Raw genomic sequence first — 27,633 nt, forward strand, 5'->3', positions numbered from 1 at the left:
TCAGCATATTCCATCACCACAAAAATTAAATGAACTTCTCCTTCTCTACGATGATGTAAGGCCTCACGCAAGTCTGTGCACCTGAGAGGAGCTTACAAAACTGCATGGGGCTGTTCGTCCTCATCCACCCTACAGTCCAGATCTTGCACCTTCCATTTTCCATCTGGTTGGCCCAACAAAGGATGCACACTGCAGGAAGTAGAATGTGAATGAAGGGGAGGTTATTGACCAGCAGGACACTGGCTTGTTTGTCAACCAGTAGAAGGGCACCATGCAGCATACAGGACCACTCAGTAAGGTGGTGTAAGACCATCACATTGAATAGAGATTATGTTTAAAAATAGGGTTTTGTATCCAAAAGAGTGGGGAATAATATGTTGTATTGGAATCCCAAATAAAACCAACCTGCTTTCACAAAAAAAGGACTGTATTACTTATGGAATGCCCCTTGTATAAACTTCCATTTGTTATATTTACATAAAGGAGGAAATACACTAGTAGGAAGTGAAAAATGAACACATCTAAAAATGATACATAGAAGATGAGAAAGGACTGTTCTGGGAATGGAGTAAGAACCATGTACTGAGTTTGAGAACACTGAGCCTATAACAATTACACTGGACCTACTGAAAGAGTGGTCTCTTATTTCCAACAACAGATTGCATTAAAAATAAAAAGCACACCATGATGTTATCTACAAGCACAGTTTGTACAGTGAAGTGAATTTCAATGAGGTTATATTGTTACCTACAGGAGGCTGGGTAGTCATTCAGAAGTGTTGCTCAACATTTTGGATTTGATATGCCAACTATGTATCAGTTTTTGTGCTGGTGGTCCAGGAAGGTGCACAGCCTTGTCATCTCGATTCGACAGGCAAATTCAAACCTCAGATGCCACATCAGACAAGCAGACATGGCAACAGCAGCACAGATTGGGATTAATATATCATCTATAATGTCAAATGAGACCATTAAGAAATTGTTTGCCAGAACGTGGGCTGTGAGCCAGAGAGACACTTGCTAGGCTGCTCCCACAGCTAAGTACCTGACAGCCTGTCTGTTCTGCTGCCTTTCTTCAACTTCTGGAGGATGTGCACTTCCAAGCAGGACAGTGCCCCAGTACACACTTCTTCCATTATTCAACATATTCTCCAATGTGTTTGTTTACTCTCCTGGCCAATATGGTTAGCAAGCTTTTCCCTCATTGAACTAATGTGGGACATGATTGAATGACAAGTGGCTACGCAAGCTGTGATAATGTTTAGAAGTAGTATGGAATACTGTCTCACTAAACAGCATTCAGCATCTCTGATTGCTTAAGTGTGAAAATGATATGGAATATTTTGCCCATCCACTAGTGTATGGCAGTGTGATTATCTCTGTATACAGTAGACAAGCTGCATAATGTGTAGCATATTATATGTTTCTTCATTTGTCATCATATGTGAGGATAAAACCTCATTATGTTTATTTTTCAGTTACTTTTCATGTAATTCATTCAGTTTTTTCTTGCTTGTATTGTGGATTTGTAATGCACTCAAGTATATGAACACACAATATTTAATTTAATTTTGCTTGTAATATCATTGCTGTTCAGAATCATCCTACTAAGAATCACTTAAGTGCAAGAGTAAATGTTACAGTTGTTATAATAGTAACAGAGAAAATTATGCCTGCTATGCAAAATAACTCGCAGTTTAAAGTATTATGCTACATGTAACACAGTTGTTTTAACATTCATTTTTAAGCAGAGTAATTGTACATTACAGTTAGAAATGTGGTTTATTGGTAATACTGAAAATAATAGGATACAGATAAAGTTTATTTACTTACGAGTATTCTGAATTTGGAACTCCTATTACTAGCATTTCACTGCCTTTCATATGCATCCTCCACATGCTCTTATGATGACCTCTAGCATCGAGGTCCCATATTTTGAAGCACTAGAAATATTAAGAGGAAACACGAATATACTTACTAATCTTTTATATATGCTTAGTATAAAAGAAAATGTATTCCAGTGGGTGGTAAGTAAAAATTATAAATTTCTGAGAAACAAGTTTGTACAGTACGTAAAAAAGAGGGGCATGCATGTCCCAATTGCTGTTTAGAATTCATTCATGGTCATAAACAAAAACTGTTACGTAATAACAGGACTTTAGAATTGCAATGACAGTTGATGATGTTACTTTTGTCTGAGGGAACTTGCAGTGTTTGATCAATTTTGACTGCATAAAAAATGTAATGAAAATTTCATACCTTAGCAACCTGAAGCCATGTTGCAAAGTCTTTGGGCTCATCCATTTTAATGAACATTACATTTGTTTCTCCCTGCAAAAGAAATGGCCATTAATGAATAAAATTTCCTCTTTGTGTCTAGCCATGTTCATTGAAATTATCTGTAACAGCCAAATGTATGAAGGCAGAGGGACAAGTCAACTTTGGGAACACTGATGCATTTCTTGTAATGTTTCAGGATGCAAGATTAATTGCTGAGAAAGGACTTGTTATTTACTTTAAAGAATTATGTGCAAGTAACCTAAGTATAATTGTCCTGACAAGTTGCCAATTCAGTGTTACGTACATTGAACAAAAAAAGTTTCCATCTATAGAAGCCTATCCTGTGCCTTAGTTAATGTACATCATGATGAACATCTAAATGAAAAAAGAAATCATTCATGAGTTGTTAGCAAGTAAGTTTGCTGCTCAAATGCAGAAAAATTTATTAATGCAAACTCAACTGACATCTGCATTATGAGGAAATTTAGTTCCTTCACTGAATGGGTCATTCAGATATATTGAGTGAATCCAGACTCACCATTTCTCACAATTGACAATCAGTGATATAGAATGTGGTACAGGTAATGGAGAGTACCATGAACTCAAGTTGGTGTAGTTCCAGTGTGCCAGATAATCTCGCAGCCTTGCATTTCCATTTTTTCTTACAAGGGAAACTCCCCATTGCATACCCCTCACATTTAGTGTAAGAGGGCCAAGTGGACAGCCCATCAAAAACTGGGCACAGATCAAACATGAAAACAAGAAGAAGATGTACTGAACTGTCAAAAAAAAAGCAAAATAAAAACAGTGAATAGTCCAAGAACAAGAAGTGCAATATAGAGAAGCCTGAATGTACAGTGGCATCGTGGTTAAGTGGTTACAGTGGTTACTGCTGAGCAGGTGAGCTGTGTTCAAACCTCCCTCCCCCCCCCCCTCCCCCCCCCCTCCCCCCCACTTTTTACTGTCTCTGTGTCATGGTGTAATATCCATTGGCAACAGCAGGGTGTAAGGTAAGGGCCTATAATGACAGTTGATTCTTCACACCTACTCTATTAGCAGCCGATAGGAAGTGGTTTTCAAATGGGAGCCACAAATGTTTGATGACAAGACAACAAGTCAGCTGAATCCTCCATCAGAAAACACGTCTGGTGTGTCATACAAGGAATTAGTGACAGTATGTGTGTCATATGATAGGAATCTCTTATTGACGCACCTAATTCGTACACATGGTGAGTGAGTGAGATATGCCTCCTTGCCTGATTTGGATGTTTGTGTGAATGTGATAGCTCCCAAGGAAACAACGAAAACATAATAGTTTGTCACATAAGCTGCAACAAATGAATGCAACAGTTTCACAATAGCACAGTTTTTCTGTGCTCTGAAAAAGCAAATTTTTTTAATGTTTTTGAAGTTGCATTCCATTCTGGAAGTTTTTATTCTTGAATTCTTTTGTTGTAACATAATCCACACCCATTTATTTATTGTTTTCATTTCTGTGAGATGTCTGTGTGGTATCTCACCTGCTCTCACTATTCATCACATTTACTTGTGATGATAATGTATTCTTAGCACATGACTCATGTTCTATAACCAACATACAGTATGACAACTGCCAAGACTACAGAAAGAGAACAAACGTTTCAATGAATGGACGGACAGTTCATAATGCAGTGATTAAAAAAAAAATAATAATAATTGCATGAGAGAGTTTTGAAAATGGCTCATCCAGTTTACAGTCCAACACCATGATGACTTGACCATGATGACGTGGCTGGTCAATTCTTCTCGATATTACAATTGTTAAGCTTGGACTGTTCAGTGTTTTTATTTTGCCTTTTTTCACAGTTCAGCAAACCTTCTCCCTGTTTTCATGATTGACCTGTGTTGATTGACCTGTGTTGATGGGCTATCCACTTGGTCATCTTACCACTAAATCTGAGGGGAGTGTGATAGGGAGTCCCTTGTTAGAAACAAACAGCACATTTGAGGAATTAATGTTTGCATGAAATATCTTTACATTGAAGAGAATATTACATGAAACAAGAAACAAAATAGAATGAGCAAAAAAAAAAAAAAAAAAAAAACTATGCTTGGCACTAAACAAAACTGTTTTCCAAGTCGAACATGTACAAGTTTTTGACTTTGGTCAACAGACTTTTTCTATATGTTTCCAGTGACAATATGCCATCCCTGAAATTAATGTAATTCTGGAAATCCAACAATATGGCTACTGGTCAAGTCTTTTTTCACATTTTAATATACTTGTTCCAGAAGACTTGCATATTATTTGCTGGTTATTATTTTACTCTGTCCATGGTAATAAATAAGAAGACTCCCATCTTCATCCCAGAAAACACTGACCCAAACCATCCTGATGGATAAAATCAACTTTGCTTTTTTGGTTCACTGGCATCCATCTACAGTCTGATGCAACTGGAAGCCTGAGAACATTGTATTCAATAAAAAACAAAGAGTCGTTGATAAGGATGCTATCAGAGTGCGAGACAAAAATTTTTATCACATAAACAAAGATATCTCCAGTACAATGGCAATAATCTTCTGTTTTCTTATTCTGACAAAGCATCAAAATAAAGTATTGTTGCTGATAAATTTTCTTACTTGCAAAGCATAAATATGAATATAAAAATCAGTACTGGTGGTGGTGGTGGTGGTGGTGGTGGTGGTTAGTGTTTAACGTCCCATCGACAACGAGGTCATTAGAGACTGAGCGCAAGCTCGGGTTAGGGAAGGATTGGGAACGAAATCAGCCGTGTCCTTTCAAAGGAACCATCCCGGCATTTGCCTGAAATGATTTAGGGAAATCATGGAAAACCTAAATCAGGATGGCTGGAGACAGGATTGAACCGTCGTCCTCCCAAATAAACATCAGTACTGTAATTACTTTTAATGGGTACAGGTGTTCTCATAAAAATAGTATTTGTGCCTCAAAACAGCAAAGATATCCTATATAGAGATATAAATAACCTTAAAGTAGTGCTGATGATATAAATGTGGGTTGGTGAGCTTCAGAGGAAGAATTGTGTTCCGACTAGCAGTAGTTGAGAGAAATCCAACTATCTGTAGGCTCTCAGCCATCATACTTATTTTATTTAATCAAGCTTATTTGTATGTTTACAATCCAGATCTGTTTTCTCATAAGTAAAATGGAGCATGGTTCACAGATGTAAAAAAAAAAAAAGAATGCAGTACCTTTGGACTTTGAAGACACTGGCAAAAAAAGGAATTCCTGCACTGAGTAAATGGAAAGTAAGGTTTTGTAATAGATTTCCTAAGACTAAAAAATTATAATGGGGTTTCCTTTATTTCTTCTGAAGGGGGAACAAATATCACACAAACATGGAAAAGGAGTAGGCTGGTCTTGTACAGACACAAAAAATATTGAACTAGGCAGATTGTCACAGCCATACACACTGTGCACTGTGCTGAAATAGCTTCGTTTTCAGATGGGTTTTCACTGTTGGAAGGCAGAGTTGCCATTGAATGTGAGACTACAACAAGTGTGAAATGTATCCAAGTGCAGCTTGTCAATCATTGTAATTACTAAAGCACTCACAAGGGAATGGTCAACCATGTCATGTCAAAATCTATCATAATTTTTTGTGACTAGTAGCGAATACCACTTGAAATACACAAACCAAATTTCAGCTGCCGATAACACTGGAAGCTGTCTTAAAAATAACTATAGTTTTCTGGCTTGGTGCCTACATCTAAGAGATAGATGCCCCTGAATATTGCTAATTGTCAAAGGGACAGAATATCTCTTTGCTAACTGTACTACACATACTGCATGTTATAGGAGAATTGCATTCAGCTGGTGGGGCGTGCTTTTAAGAGGAATATTGATTCAAGGCTTTGTTAAAGATGGAAGCTCATATTTATTTTCATTATAGTACTTTGTGGTAAATTTAAATTTATTTGACATGCCATGCAGCACTGTGCACAAATGTGCAGCACAGTTTGGAGCAGACTGTTTGTAGCTGCACAACACGATCCCAGTGTGCATGCATGTGTCAGGAAAAATGGAAAAGGAAATTCTGAAAACTGCAAGAGCTGCTATCATAGTTGTTTATCATCAGCTGAAGGGTGCAAAATGTAGAAAACATTGTCACTGGGTGAAGTGAGTGCAGTAAAGTCAAAAGATGTAGGGTAGATCCACAAATTGGTAATGATTGAAAGTATGAAAATTTTTGTCACATGTCATTGACAGGTTTCCAACACTTGGTCAGTTTAAGTGGGCCAGTAATGAAAAAACAAGACACTAATATTATAGAAATGCAGTGTGTTCTAATGAGAGAATGACAATAATGCTGTGTATTTTAGCTGTTGGAGATTTGTTTACAAGTTCGATATATCTCTCCACAGTATCGAAGCAAAACATTTCAGTCATTGTCCTCAATACAGATATATTAAGTTTTCTATGTTCTGATGATTCCACTCAAAACTCTATTTGAGATAGGATTTAAATTAATTCACACTACTCCTGTTGGTGCATTAACGTCACATTCTGACTCGGTAGCAAGAAAATCTGTTCAAACAGTGTGTACACAAATGAACCATTTCCTTTGATGTACCAACACTGTGCAAAAATTCATCACTGTTGCTTGAAAATGCACAGAGCAGCATGGTTCATCATCCACAATGGACACAATGCACTGCATTGAATGCCTTTTCTTGGTTTTCTGTGGCACATGTCTGGTGTGGATGTTACAAATGTAAAGAATAAGATTGCTCATTTTAGAGAACCTTGCATGTACATTGCAGATAAGCCTAATTTTGAAAATCAAATCCAGTTTAAAAGAATGCTTTCATTCAATGATGAAAAACATACAAAGATGACTGTGGAGTACATGTCTCCACCCACACTCAGGTTGACAGGTTTTAAAACTAAAAATACACGATAATTTGGAAATGATGTCCAAAATAGTCCCACTGGGGCGTTACTGGCATGATTTACCTTTAGTAGGCCTTTATATACAACTGTACACGAAAGTGTACATATATAATGAGTGTTTCCCAAAATGCTTACATATTTAAACTCCTTTAACAAAACAGAGTCAAAATTAATGAGATTCACCATTGTGCATGCTATTTTTGGATATGAAAAACAGAAAGTTCTTTATATACACCTTGTTACCACATGCTGTGGTTTTCTTGCTTTTTATGTTTGGCATTACAGTTGTTTTCAATTCGCATTTTGTCAACTGCAGCCGTATAGAACTTCTTGTAGAAAAGTTATTTACCATGAAATTTAATGACTAGGAATGTTTGATTTGACCTAACATGAATTAATTCTATGTGGAGAGAGAGAGAGAGAGAGAGAGAGAGAGAGAGAGAGAGAGAGAGAGAGAGAGTGTGTTGGTGGTGTTTGATAGCTTTTTAGGGCAGAGAACAGAGTTCTATTGCAGAGAGCTGCGTATTTGTTTACTCTTTGAATTCCTTTGACTATGGCTTTTTGTATTTGGCAGTTTTCTTTAGTTATTAGTTTTTGTGGGGGGCTGCTGATGCACTTGAGAATTTTCGACTTACTGTTGATGCCTGTTGGGCTGTTTTTCATGTGTATAATGTGTTCAGCAAATGTAGAATGATACCTGGTACTTTAATGCTTTCTGTTCCTGTGTATCTAGTACTAAAGTTTCTGCCTGGTTGTTCAATATAAATTAATTTGCAGTCCTGGCATGTCAGTTTGCAAATACCAGAAGTGTTGTGTTTGTCTGTGCTTGTACTGGTTTTCCGTAGTTTTCTCTATATTGAGTTATCTGTTCTGTAGGCTATTTTTAGTTCTTGTTTTTTGAGTATGCTGCCTATCATATGGGGTACATTTGTTGTTGTAAGTGAGAGTGTACCATTCGGTTGTTGTTGTGGGTGTTTCTTGTACATGTATGTTTATGTGTATGTTCTGTGTGTTTGTGTTATGTGTGGTTATGTCCTGCGTGTTCGTTTTCCATGAGTCTGCGTTTGTATGTTAGCAATGAACTCTTTCTTCTTGTGTGCTGGGTGCCCTCTTTAATCCTGTTTTTAATTTTATGATTCAGTTTGTCTATAATGTTTTGAGGGAAATAATGTTTCTAAATGAAGTTCTGAAAGGAAAAGATACTGTAATGCAAAATATAAAAAATAAGGAAAATTACAGGGTGTGCTAACAAGGTACATATACAAAACCTTGCCTGTTTTCAATTTTGTACATAATTTCTTAAAAACTCAAACAAGCAGTAAAGAGCATTTTCCCTGTTGTTTATCACAAAGGAAATAAAAGCCCATTGACGATGTTGAAACTTCAGCCAAACATGTCTAGGTAAAAGAAGAAAAGAAAAAAATCGTGTTTTGCTCAAGTTAGACCCCTTCCAAAAACAAATGCCATTCCAAACATGGACAGAATAGCTTCAATCTTAAACTGACGAATATATACAGATTCTTCAGATTCAATCCGATATGATGAATGTACTTCATTCAACTGGTATAACAAGAACCTTTCCATCAGTGGAATGCAATTTATAGAACATTAACAGACAAAATTATTATGGACACATCACCGCAGTTTTCAGTTTACCAACATGACAATATTCTTAATTTGCAGTCACTAGTAATCTATTTGTCTACTCTCTTCAACTGCAAAATCTGATTAAATATATAGATTGCTCTTCAAAATCAAATATATCGGTATTAGACAGGACTCATTCCTAACTGTGGCCCAGTTTTCTGTAAGAACATTGAAGTCTGCCTGCTCCTCTCAGGGCTAACTGTCATACTTAATTTGTATTCATGGAGCATCAAAATTGTATGTCTGGAAGATTTTACCAATATTACACATTTTTGAAATATTTATAAGAAATAAAATTAATGTAGATGTGCTGCAAACTTCATAATTATATGCATGTAATCCATGTCAATTTAGAAAGGAAATTGTAAATAAAATACAATTGTATATGTCTATGAATGTTAAATTATCTTTTGATCATTTTGAATCAGTGGATCAGTGCTTGTCTTGCTGTGATAGAAGCAGCACATAGCCAAAGAGTAGAAAGGGAACACATGGTTGTACAACAAATACTTACATAGTTTCAAGTGTGGACATTATGTGAAAAATGTCATAATTATTTTTGACAGACTTCCACTTCACATGAGCAGCTAAAATTTTGTGTATGGAATATTTTCAGAGTTGAGTAACAGTGTGAAAGTAATCAACACAGGTTCTAACGTGACAAGTCTGACCATTCCCTTGTTAGAATCAAACTTCTCCCCTGACAAAGGCACTTGAAGATCCTAGAATTAATCTTCAATGAAGCATATCAGAATCACAAGCAGATATCTGTACAGAGTGAAAGCAAAACATAAACAAAATAATACAATCATATTTTGGCTTCTGCAAAACTATAACAGCAAATACCACATTTTTCAAAAATCTGTCACACTGCAGTATGACTGTTAGTCAAAGAATTAATCCATTTTAAATATTATGGCAATTATAACCTACATTAACAAGCTGAATATCAGAAGAAGAAAACTGAACTGCTGTACATTATAAACACAAATTCCACTATCAATTCGGAGGACCATAGGTAAATATATATTTGGTATTGCCGTATGTGACTTGATCTACCTATACTAGTGCCATTCTTTAGATGTGTGTGAAAAAGGAGGTCAGATTAACGAGCCTTTCAGGGGATGCAGACCACTACGAAAGGCAACAACATGCTATCTGCAGTTTCAGGGCAAACTCCAGAGGGTCTTAATTAAATACAGTACATATTCACCATTGGATCACACAGCTTGTTTCTCAAATTTCATTACTGCCACTTTTCTATACATGAAGGACCTGTAAATCAAACAGTATTTGCCAAGTGAGGATTACAACATAACTCTTCCATGCCGACTAATTGCTAATCATGTTGTGGATTTTTCTTTGCAGTAACATTTTTCCAAGCCATGAGAATGATTTACATATTGTATGTCACATGGTTGAGATAATGTGGGAAGCAGGAAATTTTAGAACATCCATTATAGTGGGGTGGGGGGGTGGGGTAGGGTGGGGGGGGGGGGGGGTGTGGAGAACCTCAGTATTATTATTATTATTATTTCAGTTCATACAAATGGCAATTAATTGTGCCTATCTGCTGGTAAAAAAGAGAGAAAGAGAGAGAGAGAGAGAGAGAGAGAGAGAGAGAGAGAGAGAGAGAGAGAGAGAGGGGGGGGGGGGGGGGGAAAGAAAGCAGTTAATTTGGATTTCTTTGTGGCACAGTTAATTTGGATTTCTTTGTGACAGAAGAGTGGGAAATACCTTTAATTATTGTGTAGTTATGTAACTATGTTCAATGAATCTGACTAGCAATGATTTGAAGTGGTTCAGCTGGAACATGCAAGGCAGGGAATCCATGTCAGTTGTGGAATATTTGTTATTAACTATTTCATTACCATGTCTTGGGGAGTGACTCCCTGCTCCCTGCTGAAGTTAACCCATCTGATTCTAGTTAATTTTGGGAATTTATGCTGTGAAAAGATGTCTTGCAATATATACAGAGGGGTCCAAAAATATGTATCCACTGTTTAAAAGTCCATAACTTGCAAACTAATTGAAGTGTAGCTTAAAGTCCAACTTAAAGATATCACTGTAGGTTTTTGAAATGGTCACCATTAACATCCACACACAAACAATGCCGCCGAACTGCAGCACGAACTACTGACTGTAATGTGTTCAGTTGGATATTTGCACATGAATGTACGATGGATTCTCGAAGTTCATCCAATGTGCGTGGCTTTTGTTGATAAACGACGTCCTTTAGTGTTTCCCACAGATAAAAGTCCAGAGAAGTTAGGTCTGGGGAACGTGGTGGATACTCTACAGCACCTCTATGGCCTATCCATCTTCCTGGAAGATTTTCTTCGAGATACACCCTAACACAATTTTGATAGTGGGCTGAGGCACCATCTTGTTGAAAGTAAACTCTTCTGTCTCCATACAAGTCTCGGATGGCAGGTAAAATGGATGTCTGAAGCTTCTGAAGGTACACCTCACCAGTAACTGTGGGGTCAAAGAAGAATGGTCCAATCAAGCCCCGGTAAGACAACCCACACCAGACATTTACTCCTGGCAAATTCATGACTTTGTCTACATGGACGTTTGGATTTTCGGCGGCCCAGTAGATGTAATTGTGGTGATTTACTGTACCATTGAGTTTCAACTGTGCCTCATCAGACCACACAATCATCTCTGCAAACTCTTCATTGTTGCGCACCATGTTAGTGAACCACTCGCAGTACCCCATTCTACTATATGAGTTGTCCTCGTTCATTGCATGTAGCAATCGTGGGATGTAGAACTTCCACTTTGCTGTCTTCAAAATTCACTGAACACTTGAGTGACTCACTCCAGTTTCACGGGCACATTGCGTCACAGACTTCTGTGGTAAGCGAGTGAATTGTTGTAACATACGACGGGAGTTAGCTGGACTTGTTACTGCTACAGGTCTTCCAGATCGTTGTTTGTGTACATCTATAACACAGCCTTTGGCTTCAAATTTGTCTTGAATGCGACAAATCATTAAACGTGTTGGTAGCTCTGTTTGATACTCATTTCGCCATTGCCGTTTAACCTCATTAATGTTTTCATACTTAAAATACCACTTCAAAACTGACTTCCTTTCATTGAATGTAAGCCTTGCGCCAGCCATGTTCACTCGAGTAACTAGGTACAACTAAGAACAAAACACTGACTGTCTGGAGACAGTCATCTGACAAAACAAAACAACGCAATACAATGCTTGTGTGTCGATTGCCGGAACCACAAACTATTACACTACCAAAGATGAAACAACTCCATCAATTAGTTTGCCAGTTATGGACTTTCAAACAGTGGATACATTTTTTTTTACCCCTCTGTATAACAGGAGTCTTTTGGGTGGATTAAGAGTAAATAGTGGCCAGAGTGTAGAATGCAGGAGACCGATACATACCAAATGCTCTTTAATGACATAGATAACTTTTGATTCCACTGTATAGTGCATAATTCCACTCTTCCTTCTGAATGAAGATGTGTTACTTTATTGGTGACAAGTGTACACAGTAAGCACTACTTTAATGAATTCTTCTTTATTTACCACAATTTACTTCCCAACAAAACAACACAACACAGGCACACTTTCACAGCTAGACAGTAGTACAAAGAAAATACAAAAGATAATCAAATAAAAGATATAACACACAATATAATGTTATAACACACAATATAATGTTCAACTTCTTATTCATTGATTATTACACTCGTGACATTAACCCCCACCCCCTTCTTTTTGGAGAGCTATACTTGAAAGAACGAGACATGTCACTCTGGAAACCTGGAGTGCCCTGGACCTTGGGATAGATGCATCTGAGCAAGGAAGGGGTCCTATGATGTCAACATGAATGTGGGCAAAACGACCTGTAAGGGTGGGGAATGTGTCCACAGGAGAGATCATGAGGTGACCAATTTTGTTTTTTCTCTCATGGTATGCAATTACATGCCCAGCACCAGCAATCTTTTCGCATTCCTGGCCACACCACTTGGGAGGCCACAAACTTAGTAGAAGCACTGATACCAGGATGTGACAAGGCGTGCAAAACATCAAAGATGGTGTGCCACCAATGTAATAGAATAAACTAGCACAAAACATTCTGAGGAGTGTCACACCATATGAGGAATTGAGAACCCTGTACTGGCACACATTCAAGTTTCAGGCTAGTGGATGCCGGATTGAGCTGACACTTTTGTAAAAACGCATCAGAATCTTGGTCCTTTGTGATAGCTGTCAAGTGATACAAGTCAAAGATGCACAATTGTGTGATAAGCGATCTGCGACAATGTTGTCAGACCGAGAGATGCTGTTGACATCAGTAGAGTACTGGGCAATAAATTCCACATAATGGAGTGTACATTGGGATTTCAGTTCAGACACCCACAGAATTAATATTTTTTTGTGCTATGACGATACACCTTTTGAAAAGAAAGCCAGTGGCTGCTACATTCCTGATACTAATTGCTGGAGTACTGGCCCCACAGCCGACTGGCTGGCGTCAACAAAAAGAGTCATCCGTGGACCAGAAATGGGGTGGACCAATAATACAGACTTCACTAAACACAATTTCCAGACTTGAAAGCCTCTTCAGCTGGACCCATCAAGGGGACTTTTCTTTTACCAGAAGCGTGTTTGCCCTTTAGCAGATTATTGATAGGTCCTGTAATTTCTGCAAACTTCACCAGGTGTCACCGGTAATAACTGACCTTACCTACAAACCTTCATAACTGAATGTGATGGGAAGGGGCATCCACAAAATATCTGAGACTCTCTGAGGAGTAGGAGAAATACTGTCTCTTGATACAAGGTAACCCAAGAATTGTAATTTTTCCTTACCAAATACACATCTGCCCTTGTTAATTTTGATGCTGTATGGATCAGGATGAGAGAAAACCATGTTCAAATGGGAACTACGGTCACTCACATTATCAGAAAAATGAACAAATGCTTTATTAAGCAATAAACATGGCTTAAACCATATGGAATCTTGTCCATAAAATGGTGTCACATCTGAGCAGTGTTATGAAGACTGAAAGTCATGATGGTGTGTTGCAATAGCCCGAAAGGCATTGCAACTGTGGTTTTGTGCTTCTCTGCCTCTGCCATCGGAATCTGTGCAGAAGCCTTAGAGCAATCTATGACACTGAATGCAGAGGCACCTTCTAAACTACTTACCAAATCCAACACGTTCAGTATTGGGTACTAGTCTGGCATAGTGTGGGAGTTCAGTCCCTATAATCACTGCACATATGCCATTTGTAAGGGGGCAGCCCATACACTGTTAGAGCAAGACACTGTTTTGTCTGTTAGAATTGCTTTGAAAGCAGCTTTAGCTGCCCTTAACTTCTCCAGAGGTAGTTCTGTGGGCGGAAAGCAACAGGCTGTCCCAGCATTGTGTGAATGTGGTGGATGGTGGAATGTTTCCACTGGCTCAGTACTCAAATCAGAACTGTAATTGCAGGGAATTTTTGAAGCAACTGTTGCGCAATGACATTGGCCCGATGGACAGTGTCAATGGGTACTGTCATTAAACCTTGTAATTCCACCTGAGCCTCATACAGAGCCTTCCCTGTGTCAGTGATCCATTGCTTAAGGAGTTCCAGACTTGCCAAAGCACAAATTGAGCATAGTAGCTGGGAGGGGGATACACCAGCACCAAAATTACTGTCCACAGTCTTTTGCAACAAGATTCTGGGAACACAAGGAAACGCTGCAAAACAGTTTCTCTGAACACTGCAAAAGAATGAGGAGCCAGAATATCCACTTGCTCAATAATGATGAAGTATATCTGCGAAAAGACAATGGTGAATTGGTCTGCATCTGAAGTAGTGTGCAGTTGAAAAATGGCATCTTCTGCTTGTGCTAACCATAATTGTGGCCTTGCAGGCCAAAAAGGCAGTAGCTTTACATTACTCCATCTCAAGGTGTTGGCAGAAGAGGCAGTATGTAAGTCAGGAACAGTAGGAGACTGAGGAAGAATCAGTTGTCGGCAATCCTTGATCTTCTGTCTTGATGGTGGTGGGGGGCATCGTCATAATGTCAGAGTGTAATTATGGCTCAGAATAAAAAAGAAATTCCACAAAATGTCATGTCAGGGTCACCATTATAGATGACACGTGTATACAGTTTGCACTTTAATGAATCCTTCTTTATTTACCACAATTTACTTCTCAACAAAAGAGCACCACACAGGCACATTTTCCCAGCTACACAGTAGTACAAAGAAAATACAAAAGCTGTAACAAACAATATAATGTTCGACTTCTTGACTATTGAACTTGCCATAATTTGATCAGTCTGTCAGTTGAGTGGTTATACAGCTACCGTCTATCTATTTGTTGCATTAACCTTTTATGAAATCAAAATAAACTGTTCAGCTGCCATTCTAGTGTTGGAAGAGTTAGGGTATTCTGTGCCTAATTGTGAGGAGCTTGTAAGGCTCTTTAGGAGAGCTGTAGGTATATTGTGCTATGTTGAACAGGAATAGGTGTTGACATGGATATTATGATATAAGAAAGGGGAGACACACATCTGTATGGCATACATATTAGAGCCTCAGTAGAAGAAAAAGATAGTCCATCTCAGATGCACAGTGAAGCCATCCTAGAAAATATCCTCATGGGTAAGGTCTCTCATTCAGGGTGATACATATAAGTTCACATGGGTTATAAAAAGAAAGGAAGAAATGGAATTTTAAATGTCTAAAAGAAAGGTGTAACACATTGAGCTGCATATCTCCTAGGTGATTTTGAAACTGTAGTAATTAAGTCACTATTACTGGAACTACACTTTTCAGCTTAATGGCTGAAAGGTCAGTGAACCTACAAGTGTATTCCACCTTCCTCATCAGTTCTGTAACTGCATGTAATATAATAATATGACAGGCATAGGGGTTAAATTGAGAAGTATTTACTGCTGTTGATAACAATGTATTTATATATCAAATTTGGCATCACTTACAACAGTGAGAAACAGTTCTTTGGAATGGAAGGAAGCTGAAAGATAGGAGTACTTCTTTAGATTTCCCAATTCAAAATGAGTGGTCACCAGGGCCAGGGCTGGTTCAAGAACATTTTTCCACACAAGAAACTTGTTATTTGCCTCACCCCCTCTACCTCTTTTCCCTTGCACATTATCATCTGTGTTAGTTTTTGTTTATTGTGATACACACAGTATTCTGATCCTATACTTGAGAATCCTTCTCACCTCAGTGCCCCACATGACCACTACTAATTGTGATACATCCTGTATAGAAATCTTGCAGTTGTAGTGCCCCAAGCAGTGGCATGTTTCACTTGGGCCTTAATCTGGCCCTGGTGGCTGCTGAAAAACTTTGATGTATTTGTTTTGAACATACACACACACACACACACACACACACACACACACACACACACAGGGTGAGTCACCTAAAACTTAAGCAAATAGTGTGGAAATGGGAAGTGCTATTGCTGTGCGGTTTTCACAGACTGGATTGGTAGTCAGGGGCTTGTATTGTCAGCCAATCAACAGATTATAATAATACTTAGAAAGTGTATTTTTGTGCAAACATACACTTGTTTAAATAGAGCAATGCCTATTGACATTAAAAAACTAACAGTAGGGTAAATTAGAACGTCAGTGATGTTTGTTGCAGAATTCTAGTGCAAGTCATTTACAAGATATTGTATTTTGAAAAGTTCCCACACTTACACTTGTACAATACCTGTTGTAGCACACGCTTATGATGAACACAAGCGCATACACTAGTTATGTGTATTCTGACCAGTAATAAGACAATTGACTGTCACAGGTTGTGTTCAAAATGACCACTGGCAGTGGCAATACATGCTTCCAGTGTGGTATGGAACAATTGCTGTACATGTGCTAGCATTACAGCAGAGATGTCTGAGCAGGCTGCAGTAATATGTTGTTACGAATCATCAAGTGTAGTTGGTATGCCCTTGCAGACAGTATTTTCAGTATTCCCCACAGAGAAAAGCCTGCAGGTGTCAAATCCAGGCAATGGGCCAGCCAAGGTACAGGTCCTCTGCATTCAGTCCAATGATTTGGAAAAATTTTTTGAAGATGTGCTGTAGTATTTTGTGCACTATGGGCTGGACAGCCATCATGTTGGTACCACAGGTTCCTCCTAGTCTGCAGAGGAACATCTTCTAGCATCTGTAGAAGATGGTCTGTTAGGAGGATGTGATACTTGTGTGCATTCAGTGTTCCATAAATGTAAAACGGGCCTATGAGCTGATGCTTCACTATCCCACACAAAACGTTTATACTCCATGGACACTGATATTCCACCTGATGAAGCCAACAGGGATTGTCAACAGGCCAATAGTGCATGTTTTGGCAGTTTATCTGGCCATGACTGGTATACATGGCTTCATCACTAAACAAGATACATGATAAATCTGAGACATGTGATAGGGAAGGAATCTGTATTGATGGAGCAAGCATAGGAGACATGCCTGAGTCATGCCACTTCTTCATGCAATTGTGTGGGAGCTAACATGCTGAAAACTGCAGCAGCAGGAAGAACATCAATATCCCCCTCTTCTGTCATCATTTGTTTCCTTCTGTTACATTGTCTAGGTGTCACACTACCATTTTCAAGCAACTGGTTGAAGAGATTGATAAATAATTGCCTAGATGGTTGACATCTATTGGGATATCTTGCCACATATACCATATAAGAATGAATTGCTTTCTTCCTACACCCTCCATACACCATGAGCATGTTGGCTTGTATGCATTGGCAAATTCCCTCATCCTCTTGTGACCTACAGCTTGGACTGTCACACACTAACTGACTAGCAACTTGCAATGTAATCAAGAAACACACAAGCACACTGTAAGCAAACATAAAATCATGACTAGCGACTAAGCAGGTTGAATGGCCCAAACAAGTGTCAGTAGGGGAACTTTTCGAATTAGAGTATCTTGTAAATGACTTGCACTTGAATCCTGCAACAGGAACCACTGACATTCTGATTTACCCTGATTTTAGTTTGTTAATTGCAAAAGTCATTGTTCCACTTAAAAAGTGTATGTTTGCACAAAAATATACTTTCTAATTATTATTACAATCTTTGTATTGGCTAACAATATGAGCCCCTGACTACCAAGCCTTTCTGCAAAACCACACATCAATAGCTCTTTCCATTTCCACAATATTTGCAGTGCAAGTTTTAGGTGATTCAGCCTACACATTGACAGAAAAAAAGAATTTGTCCTGGATGTCCATATGCTGATGATGGCATATGGCACCTGAGGGATAATAGATGTACTGATAATGGTTTCAGCATTGTCTGCCAACAGATAGCATAGTGGTATAGCTACCAGAGTGCCATCTGTGTCTATCCTTTCATAATGAATGTTCACAGCTAGAAGGCTCAGTGTGGTGTGAACATGTGAAGCAGGCAGGCAGCCATGCGACAGACACACACTCAAGCTTCCTAGAGCCAACTAAGCAATTTCAAAAGGGGTCAAACTGTGGTCTTCTGAGTTGGGGGATGGTCCTTTTGGAGACTTGCACACAAGTTGGACATGCTGTATCAGTTGTGCAATGATACTGGTATCAATGGCCACATTAATATTCCCACACCTTTACACGAGGTTCTGGATGTCCATACAGCGCAGATGCCTGCCAGGATCGTCATATTGTAAGGGCAGTAGTGCCAGATTGTACAGCTACCATAGAACAGATAAGAGGGCTTGGGAGCCCAGACATGTCAACACGAACTGTCATGAACTGGTTATTAGCATTGGGACTAAGGGCGCACACACCTCTATCCCACTCACACCAAAGCATTGACAGGCATGTCTTGACTTGTGCCATCAGAGGATCACTTGGAAGATAGAATGGCATGCCATGGTTTTCAGCAATGAAAGCAGATTCTACCCGCATGCAAGTGATGGTCATTTGCATGTACAGCATGGACCTGGTGAGCGCTGTCTCATAGACTGCATTCATTCAAGACACACTGGCCCCACACCAGGTCTGGGGTGTGATAAGCTACAACTCACATTCACCTTTGGTGTTTCTGGAGGCGACATTGACCAGTGCTTGGCATGTGTATAATGCTGTTAGACCCATTTTTTGCCATTCTTGCAACAGGAAGGTGCTGTGTTGTTCCAACAGGATAATGATTGCCCAAACACTGACTGTGAAACTCAACATGCTCTGCAAGATGTGCAGCAAAATCCCTGACCAGCACAGTCTCCAGACTTGTCTTGAATTGAGCATATGTGGGATATGATGGAACAAGAAGTGACTTGTACAACTTGTCAACCAGCAACTCTTGTAGTACTATGTGAACAGGTCAAGCAGGATCCCAGGATAGTATTTGCCATCTGTATGATCAACTGGATGCCAAAGTCAGCACCTGCAGTGCTGCCTATGGAGGCTACACCACATAGTAATATGAGGGTTCCAACATGGGTCAATACCCGGTACCTCAGAAGCGCGTGTGCTGTTGATCTGTAAATGTAATCATTTCATATATTACACAGGCACTGTTGCAACAATTAATCCTGAGTGAATTGAAAACTTTTAAAATGGTGTACTAATTTTATTTTTCCATTGATGTACACACACACACACACACACACACACACACACACACAGTGCCATTAAGCTGGCAGAGATTTAAACCATCCTAGGAGTGAAAAATTGTCTGAAATTGCCTGTAAGCATAAATGATCACTCAGGGCTATAACAAGAAAGGTGTGAATGGAAAATGACTACTTCAGTAGGTTCTATTATATCTTTTGACAAGTCCAATCTGTTTGAGAAAAAGTGAATTATTCAACACAAAGCTGAAGCCTTAGATTTGTAGACATTCACCAAGAGTGAAGAAAAATTTAATTTATGCACTGTTTTCAAATGAAAATTGCATTTTCTCTGCAGAGCTGATGGCATTCCTCTTACAGCAGATAGTAATGTGTTAGCTACATCTGGCACATATCACAAGCTGCACTGAGGGAAACTGAACTTTCATGCCAGGGAAGAATGTCCCCATGATTCATGTAAGAACTGATACAGAACAATCAAAAATCCTTTCTTTTTAGTTATTACCCACTGTTGCCCAATTACTTATTCAAACTTGGACTTAATGTCACTGTGGCTGTCACCAATCAGTATAACAACCCCAGTGGCTTCAAAACTTATACAGATCATTTTTATATGCCTCTTCCCCCTCCCCCCTTTCCAATTACTTTTCCAGGTGACCATTTCCATCCCAACCCAATCTTAGGGTCTACACTTTTCTCAGGCCCCACAGTTTTTTTTTTCAAATAGTAAGTAACATGAGTACCAAATGTGGCAAGGTTGTGAGCATTACCTAAAGTCAAACCAATTAGTTTCTCTACAAAGTACATGTACTGTAATAACATTCTACCAAGAAATGTGGTATTACCTTCTTAAAAATATGTTGTACTACAACCTGTATAGTCACTCAGTAGAGATATTGCACTCCCAACCTGAGCAACCAAACAAGTGCTCTTGCAGTTAGTTTCCAGGCAAAAACTTAGCAGTGCTGATACACCATCAGGTACAGCAGATTTGACAAATATTTAGTAGTCATTCAAATTAAGTGCACAAACTGCTGAGAGCCCTTTTCTGACAGTTTTAATTGCCTGTATCTCTATATTGGTTCACTAATCTGGTGTAATTTCTTCACACACAACTGGGAATTCCATAGGTATTGGTGGAGCAAGTGGCTTGTTTTGATGCCAAATTTATTTAATTATGGCTGTTCGAACCTATAGTGTAATCTGCAAAAAGCACAATTTTGTCATTTTTATGTTGTCTATATATCCTAATTGGTTCATTAAACTGAATTCATATTTTTTGTGCTTACAAGGGGACTGCATGGCAGACAGATTTTTGTTATTTTTTGTATTCATGGTACGTGAATTTCAGAACTCAAATATTGGTCTCACAAAGCTGATAGGTGCAGCTCTCAAAAATTCTCAAGAAAATAAACTCTGACGGTTTGAAGTTCTCTTTAACACCTCAAGGAAAGTTCAATTTTTCAACAGGCAGTGTGGCTCTGTGGTAGAGTTCTTGTCCGCCAAGTGGGCACCCTGGTTCAGTTTCTGATTGATGCAAATTTTTACACAAAGGTGCATATTCTGCAAGCATTTCCATGAGGTGTACAATGCATAAAGTTGGGAAAAAAACAATCAGTAGTGCTTGTGACTGGTAATTTCTCATTCAAGTCTTATTTTGAACTATTCTTTTTCTTTTTTTTCCCAATTTAAATATAAAATTCAGCAAATGTATACTGTTTGACACATCTAATTCTCAGTTTTATGAAAAATGGACATCTTCTCATTTCAAATTTCATATCACATACAAAAATCTAGTTTACATAGCAAATATAAATTCTTAATTATCAATTTTTTATGAAAGATTATAAATAAAGTTCATTTCAGTTAAAGAAAAACATTACAAATTAATTTTTTTTTCATCTTCACATATTTTAGTCTTCACAGAAATGTGTGTCGAACATGACCATTTATTTAAAAATTTACCACAGTCAGGACTCAAACCTGGACTGCCAACACAGCAAACAAGTACTTTATCACAGTGTGATGCCGCTTATCAAAAAATCAATCTGTCTTTGAGTATCAAAGCTGCTCAGAAAAACTTCAAACCCTATTTTCTTGACAATTTTTTAGAGTTGCACTGAAATGCTTAAATGCTTTGTATGGTTGATATTTGAGTTCTAAACTTCACTTAAATAAATATAAAAAATTGCAGAAGTGTGATTGTTGTGCGATCAACTTGTTGGTTACAGAAGCTCTCTTATATAGATGGAGAAAGTGATGTGGGATCATGATGAATATATGTATATAGTTCAAGAATAAGTTTTGGTTCACAGTTATGTTTGTTGTTACATAACTACAATTTAGGTGTACATTATTAGCTGTATTCTTCACTGGAGTGCATTGTATAAACAAGTCATGCTTGCAGTTGAATTTGATTTTAACTGTTGTTGCTACTCTGTTTTTCACATGCAGTTATACAGTCCCACTTGGGAAAATTAAGCTAACTACAAGTAGGCCTACTCTCCACAGGAGAAATAAAAAAATGCCCCCTACTGTGTGAAGGAGGTGCACTAAGTTATTAATGCAATGTGCAGAAAATCATGCATATTCGAAGCAATACTGTGGAGTAATCTAGACAAGCAACCTGCTATAAACCACACATCTGGGCTGAAAATCAGAGAAGAATTAAAAGCAGAAAAATGACAATTTATTAGTACAGCTTTCTTTTGATTATGAGTACATGATCTGTGGAAGTAATGTGAGACTAATGAACATCAACAACAAAATGAAGAACTTGCCAAATAATATGCATGTTATGTCTGCGTCAAGACAAACCTTTTTTTCTGGGACAAAACTCTCTTCACATGGTGACTTGCTGTGATCTAAAATATTAGCATGCTTTATCATTCCAATGATCACTTCTTCATAATTATCTTTCTTGATACTAAAATAGAACAAAACAAAAAAAATGTAGATTTTCCAATTTTGCACACATAAAATGAATCTAGAATTACAATTTCATTACATTAAGTGTTTTAATTTTGCCACTTTTTTAAAGAATTTTAATGCATGAATGACTCTTAGATGTCTTCAGTCTTGTGACATATATCTTAATTTACAGTACAATGCATGAAAAGATGCTCAAAATACATGGTCCAGTCACATTAATGTGACCACCACCAATGTTCAGTGTTAGCATGCAATAACCACTCACAGACTGCAGGTGGCTGCACTAACAGTGGAGAGTATATAAAGCCTGTCAGGGTGGATGCAGAAAACAGTCTAGTCCTCATCATAATGCAGAAATGGAGTGATTTATCTGCCTCGAAAAGGACATGATCATCGGCTTTTGGGCCAAGGGTGGAAGCATTTCTAAAATAACCAAGTCTGTACACTGTTTGCAGGCTGCCATGGGTAAAGTATACCTTGCATGACAGAATAGCACTATCCAAACCGGGGCTGAGGCAACTGTGATGGACCACGGGCCATAGGTGATGAAGGTGAATGAGACAAGATGTGACTGCATGAACAGATGTGCAAGTGTTGAGCAGCTGACTGCCAAAATGAACCAGAAGGCTACCAACCGTGTATCATCAACAACCATTCAGTGAATCTTGCTGACTGATCCTCATCGGCATCAAAAGCTTGACTATGCACACCAATACCAAAACTGGATGTCCAGTGAGTGGCGACAGGTGGTCTTTTCAGATGAATCATATTTTGTGCTCCATCAGACAGATGGCTGTTGGTGTGAACAGTGTGAAATGTCTGAAAGCAGACACCCTGCAACACTCGTCAGAAAGTTCCAGGCTGGAGGACGGGGGGCTTATAGTCTGGGGAATGTTTTTGCGGCATTTCCTGGGTGATATCATCATTCTGGATGGCACAATGGCTCAACACATGCATGTATCTAATGTTGGGGACCATGCAGTTTGTTTATCCTTGGCATGGGGGCATCTACCAGCAGGACAGTGCAAGTTGTCACACAGCTCACAGTGTATGTGTTTGGTTTGAAGAGCACCAGGATGAGTTCACCATAATCCCCTGGCCACCCAACTTCCCAGATTTAAACCCACTCAGTCGGGCTGTTTGTGCCTTGGATCCTCAACCAAGAAACCTTGCACAGCTGGCTGTGGCACTGAAGTTGGCATGGCTCCACATTCATGTCAGTACCTTCCAGAACCTCACTGATCCTCTTCCTGCATGTTTCACAACAGTCAGCACTGCACACAGTGGTTATTCAGGCTTTTGACAGGTGAGCACATTAATGTCACTGGACAGAGTATAAAAACATTTATTTCATTCTTTATGCTTAACATCACTTAAAAGTGACTGTGGAGGAAGAGTTTAAACTATGCACAAGTGTGCTACAATCTGAAGGATTCCTGTTCAGTAGCATTCTCTTTAAAGTTATTGACAATACACAATGCATCAACAAATATTTATCACTACATAAGAATTAACTTGAGGAAGGTGGCACATATTTTGGTGCCAGTATATGAAAAATAACACCTTCAATTTTTTTCAGGCTATATCTGAAACAATTCTCACCTTCCATATGCCACTGTTTTACCTGACCTACAAGCATATCTTTATTGTGGGCATCTTTTAGTGATGATACAGGCCCAAATGACAGTGCATCCAACACAGACTAAATGGATGGTCACTTTATGATCCCACATACTATGTCGTCAGTAGGTACAGTCCATACTGAAAATAGTTGAGAGCTTTCTTTAACTTTTGAACTAAGCTGGAGGGTATATAAAGGGTGAGAACAGTATCAGATATTGAGTGATCATTGTGAAGGACACAGAGATGCTGGACATTTATGTGAGACAGTGTTATCAGCACTTGACAGGATTCAAAATGGGTGTCATTGTGGATCCCCATTTGGCTGACTGGATGAATTGTGCAGTATACAGATTTGTGGGGCATTCAGACATGACAGTGGCCCAATACTCACCTGCATGGGAATGGGAGGGCAGGCATACATGTCATCGAAGTTCCAGTCAACCACTTATGGTCACCACAAGGGATGATCACCATTTTGTGCACCAGGCACACTGTCACCACTTCACATTTTTGCCTGCCATCTATGAACAAGTAGTAAACTCCCTGCAACATTCTGTGTCATCCAACACGATTGGCTGAACACTAACAGCAGCTAGATGAGGGGATTATGTCCTATGCATAGGTTTCTTTTAACACCACAACATGAACGGCTGCATTTGGGGTGATGCTGGGACCAGGAGGCATGGACTGCTGATGAATGGCTTTGCACCACATTCAGCAATGAATCAACATTCTGCATTACCCCAGATAACTGTCATTAGCAAATATGATGGCGACCTGGGAAGATGGTTCAAAGTTTTGGAGAGACACAGCAATGTTGCTCCTGGTGTCATGGGATGGGGAGCCACTGGGTATGACTTTGGGATGTGGCTGGTCATGACCAAGGGAACTCTGACAACACAAAAATATGTCAAGGGCATTCTGCATCCTCGTGTGTTAAATGCTACGTAACAGTAATATGTTGCCATTTTGCAATAGAATAATGGTCATCTACACATGGCAAGTGTCCCTACAAACTGTATGTGTGATGTTGATACACTACTGTGGCCTGCAAGATCCCCAGATCTGTCCCTGATTGAACAGGTGTGGGACCAGCTTGAATATTAGCTACATTGCAGTGCCTTTATCCAGAATATCATGGGCCAGTTACAACAGTTGTGGGCCAGATTGTCTCAGTAGAGGATACTATGGCCTTATGACACCTTTGCCAAACAAATCAGTACATGCATCTAGGCCAGAGGGGGTGCAATGTGATACTGATAAGTGAGTTCTTCTTTGTAAATCTGACACAATTTGGTAATTACTGAAATAAAATCAGATAACTTCTCAACCCATTAAGTTTCCATTCATTTCCTCCTCTCCTTCTGGCTGCTTCACTTTTTTTCAGGTAGTGTACGTACATACATACATTCATACATATGTACAAATGCCTACTCCTGTGTGGCTACACTGTGCTTACACTGCATCTCAACTGCGGTGAGTGGTTGTGTCAGGTGGAGTGGAGAAGGTGAGAAAGGAGTTGGGGTGAGTGGGAGGGAGAGATGGAAAAAGGCTGTTATTCGCTGGGAGGGAGAGGAGACTGGCACATGAAACAGGAGTGTGGCACAGTTGAGTTTGTTCTGATCACAGGTAGAGGGATTTGTACTGAGCACAGAATGACAAGGAGAAGTGGACTGGGAGGACAAGAGTGAACAGAGGAGGGTAGACTATGGAGAGAAGTGTGTGGGTGCAGGATGAATGAAGCTTGGGTTGTGGAGTGGGAGTGGAGCTGGATTTTCAGGCAGGGGCTAGTGAATACTGAAGCCAGGAGGGTTACAGTATTGAAGGATGTGTTGCAAAGAGAATTCATATGCAGTTTGTCCCATCACTGTGTTGTCAACTCTGCTCTAGGCCACAGTTTGGCAGTGACCATTCTTGTGGAGCAATGCAGTTAATGTAAAATAATTATTTACTCTACACAAGTGTGCTGTAAGAATATTGTTTAAAACTGTCAACCAAATATGCATCAGAACCCTCTTCTGAGACCTAAGGAGTCTTACACATATGTGACAGTAAATTTACTATCCAATGGTATTTGCGGTTAACAACAAGAGTAAATTTTAGGATGCAATGTGAAATTCACAGCAACAATACTAAAAGGAAAAATAATTTCCATGTAGGTTATTCTTCCCTCTCTAAGGTTGACAATGGTGTTTTATATTCTGGTGCAAAAGTCTGTAACAAGCTGCCAGTAGATTTCAAGTGGGGAACTAAAAATCCCCAGGTATTAAGGAGAAAAGTGAAAGGGTACCTTATCAGTCACTCCAGTAATTTTTCGAATATTTGGTCTTAGGGATGTAAGTTCTAATCAACTTTAAAGTTTGTATTAAACAGATTTCCACTTGGCCAGTATACAGGATGTTTCAGACCTCCCGAATAAGCACTTTTTTCTGGATATGATGCGTCCAATCTTTTATGGGTAAAATGCATTACAGGCAAACTGATAAGAGTGAAGAGAATTTTACACTTAATATTGCCCAAAAGTTTCTGGAAAATAGAGAAAATGAAGTCAACTTCAGAATTTCAGATGGAAACATGGAAAAAAATTTTAGTACCCTTGAAAAGAGCTCTCAAACCTGAACATTTTTTTTTACTAAAAAGATTTTTTTGTATTCTGGACTGTTCTGGGGATATCTTCAAAAAGAAAAACTACCTGGCTGTATTCCATGCCACTCAATCAATTGATGATACACAATGTAGCTTTCATTTCCTCACTACTAATGCCATTACTCACATTTAACAAGAAGTTTCTTTCCTGGTACATTGCCAGAGGTCACTGTCAGAGGTTTCTGTGATGTCTTCAGATTTATTATGTTATTTGTTCAGTAATGGTATATTTTAATGATGAAGAATTTGGCTTGCTTATGGAAATCTGAGAATGTCACCAGAATTAGCTACTAACAGGGATCGAAGAGACTTCAAGATTGCCCATGCCAGTCACTACATCTTTTTCAGCAGTTGGAGGCATGTATTAATGACAGAGGTCAGATGTGACTGGCATTAAGTGAAGATTATTTCCAGAGAAGAATTACCTTCTGCATCTGGTTTGTAAATCAAAATTTTGACTTCATGACTGTTATACTGTGTACTGTTCAACAAACAAACAAACACCATCTGAACAGATTTTGAAGGCCCAATGGTACCGACTGGCTGCCATGTCATCCTCAGACCTTAGGCTCACCGGATGTGGACACTGAGGGGCATGTGGCCGGCACACTGCTCTCCTGGCAGTTTTCAGTTTTCATGATCAGTGCTGCTACTTCTGAATCAAGTAGCTCCTCAATTGGCCTCAAAACACATGAGTGCACCCCACTTGCCAACATAATTCAGCAGACCCAGATGGTGATCCATCCAAGTGCTAACCAAACCAGGCTGTGCTTAACTTTGGTGATCCGACAGAAACTGGTGTTGTTACTGTGGCAAGGCCATTGACCCTGTGTACTGATGAAGCCACCTTTAAATCTTACAAAATGTATTCACAAATTGTGAATACGATATTACATCAGCTGTATGATTTACTATAGACACATGAAAAATTGTGACAGACACTGCACTAACTGACTTTTAAATATAATGGTGACATTAATATCCACAGTGTGCACTATTAAGCATAAGAGAATCTCCACTGG

At 38.9% G+C, this 27,633-nt stretch overlaps 1 protein-coding gene across 6 annotated transcripts in view; it reads right to left on the bottom strand.

Annotated features, from left to right (window-relative positions):
- Window positions 1-27,633, bottom strand: part of LOC126470158 (protein O-linked-mannose beta-1,2-N-acetylglucosaminyltransferase 1-like) — a 2,280,325-nt gene that overhangs the window by 5,202 nt on the left and 2,247,490 nt on the right. For all 6 annotated transcript variants that reach the window (XM_050097778.1, XM_050097779.1, XM_050097777.1 and 3 more), the window contains 3 exons: window positions 22,229-22,337; window positions 2,259-2,330; window positions 1,833-1,942 (listed from right to left, as the gene is read on the bottom strand). In XM_050097778.1, the coding sequence (XP_049953735.1) occupies window positions 1,833-1,942; window positions 2,259-2,330; window positions 22,229-22,337 (291 nt within the window). The remainder of the gene's footprint in view (window positions 1-1,832; window positions 1,943-2,258; window positions 2,331-22,228; window positions 22,338-27,633) is intronic.

This window comes from Schistocerca serialis, chromosome 3, assembly GCF_023864345.2.
Source record: "Schistocerca serialis cubense isolate TAMUIC-IGC-003099 chromosome 3, iqSchSeri2.2, whole genome shotgun sequence".
NCBI lineage: Eukaryota > Metazoa > Arthropoda > Insecta > Orthoptera > Acrididae > Schistocerca > Schistocerca serialis.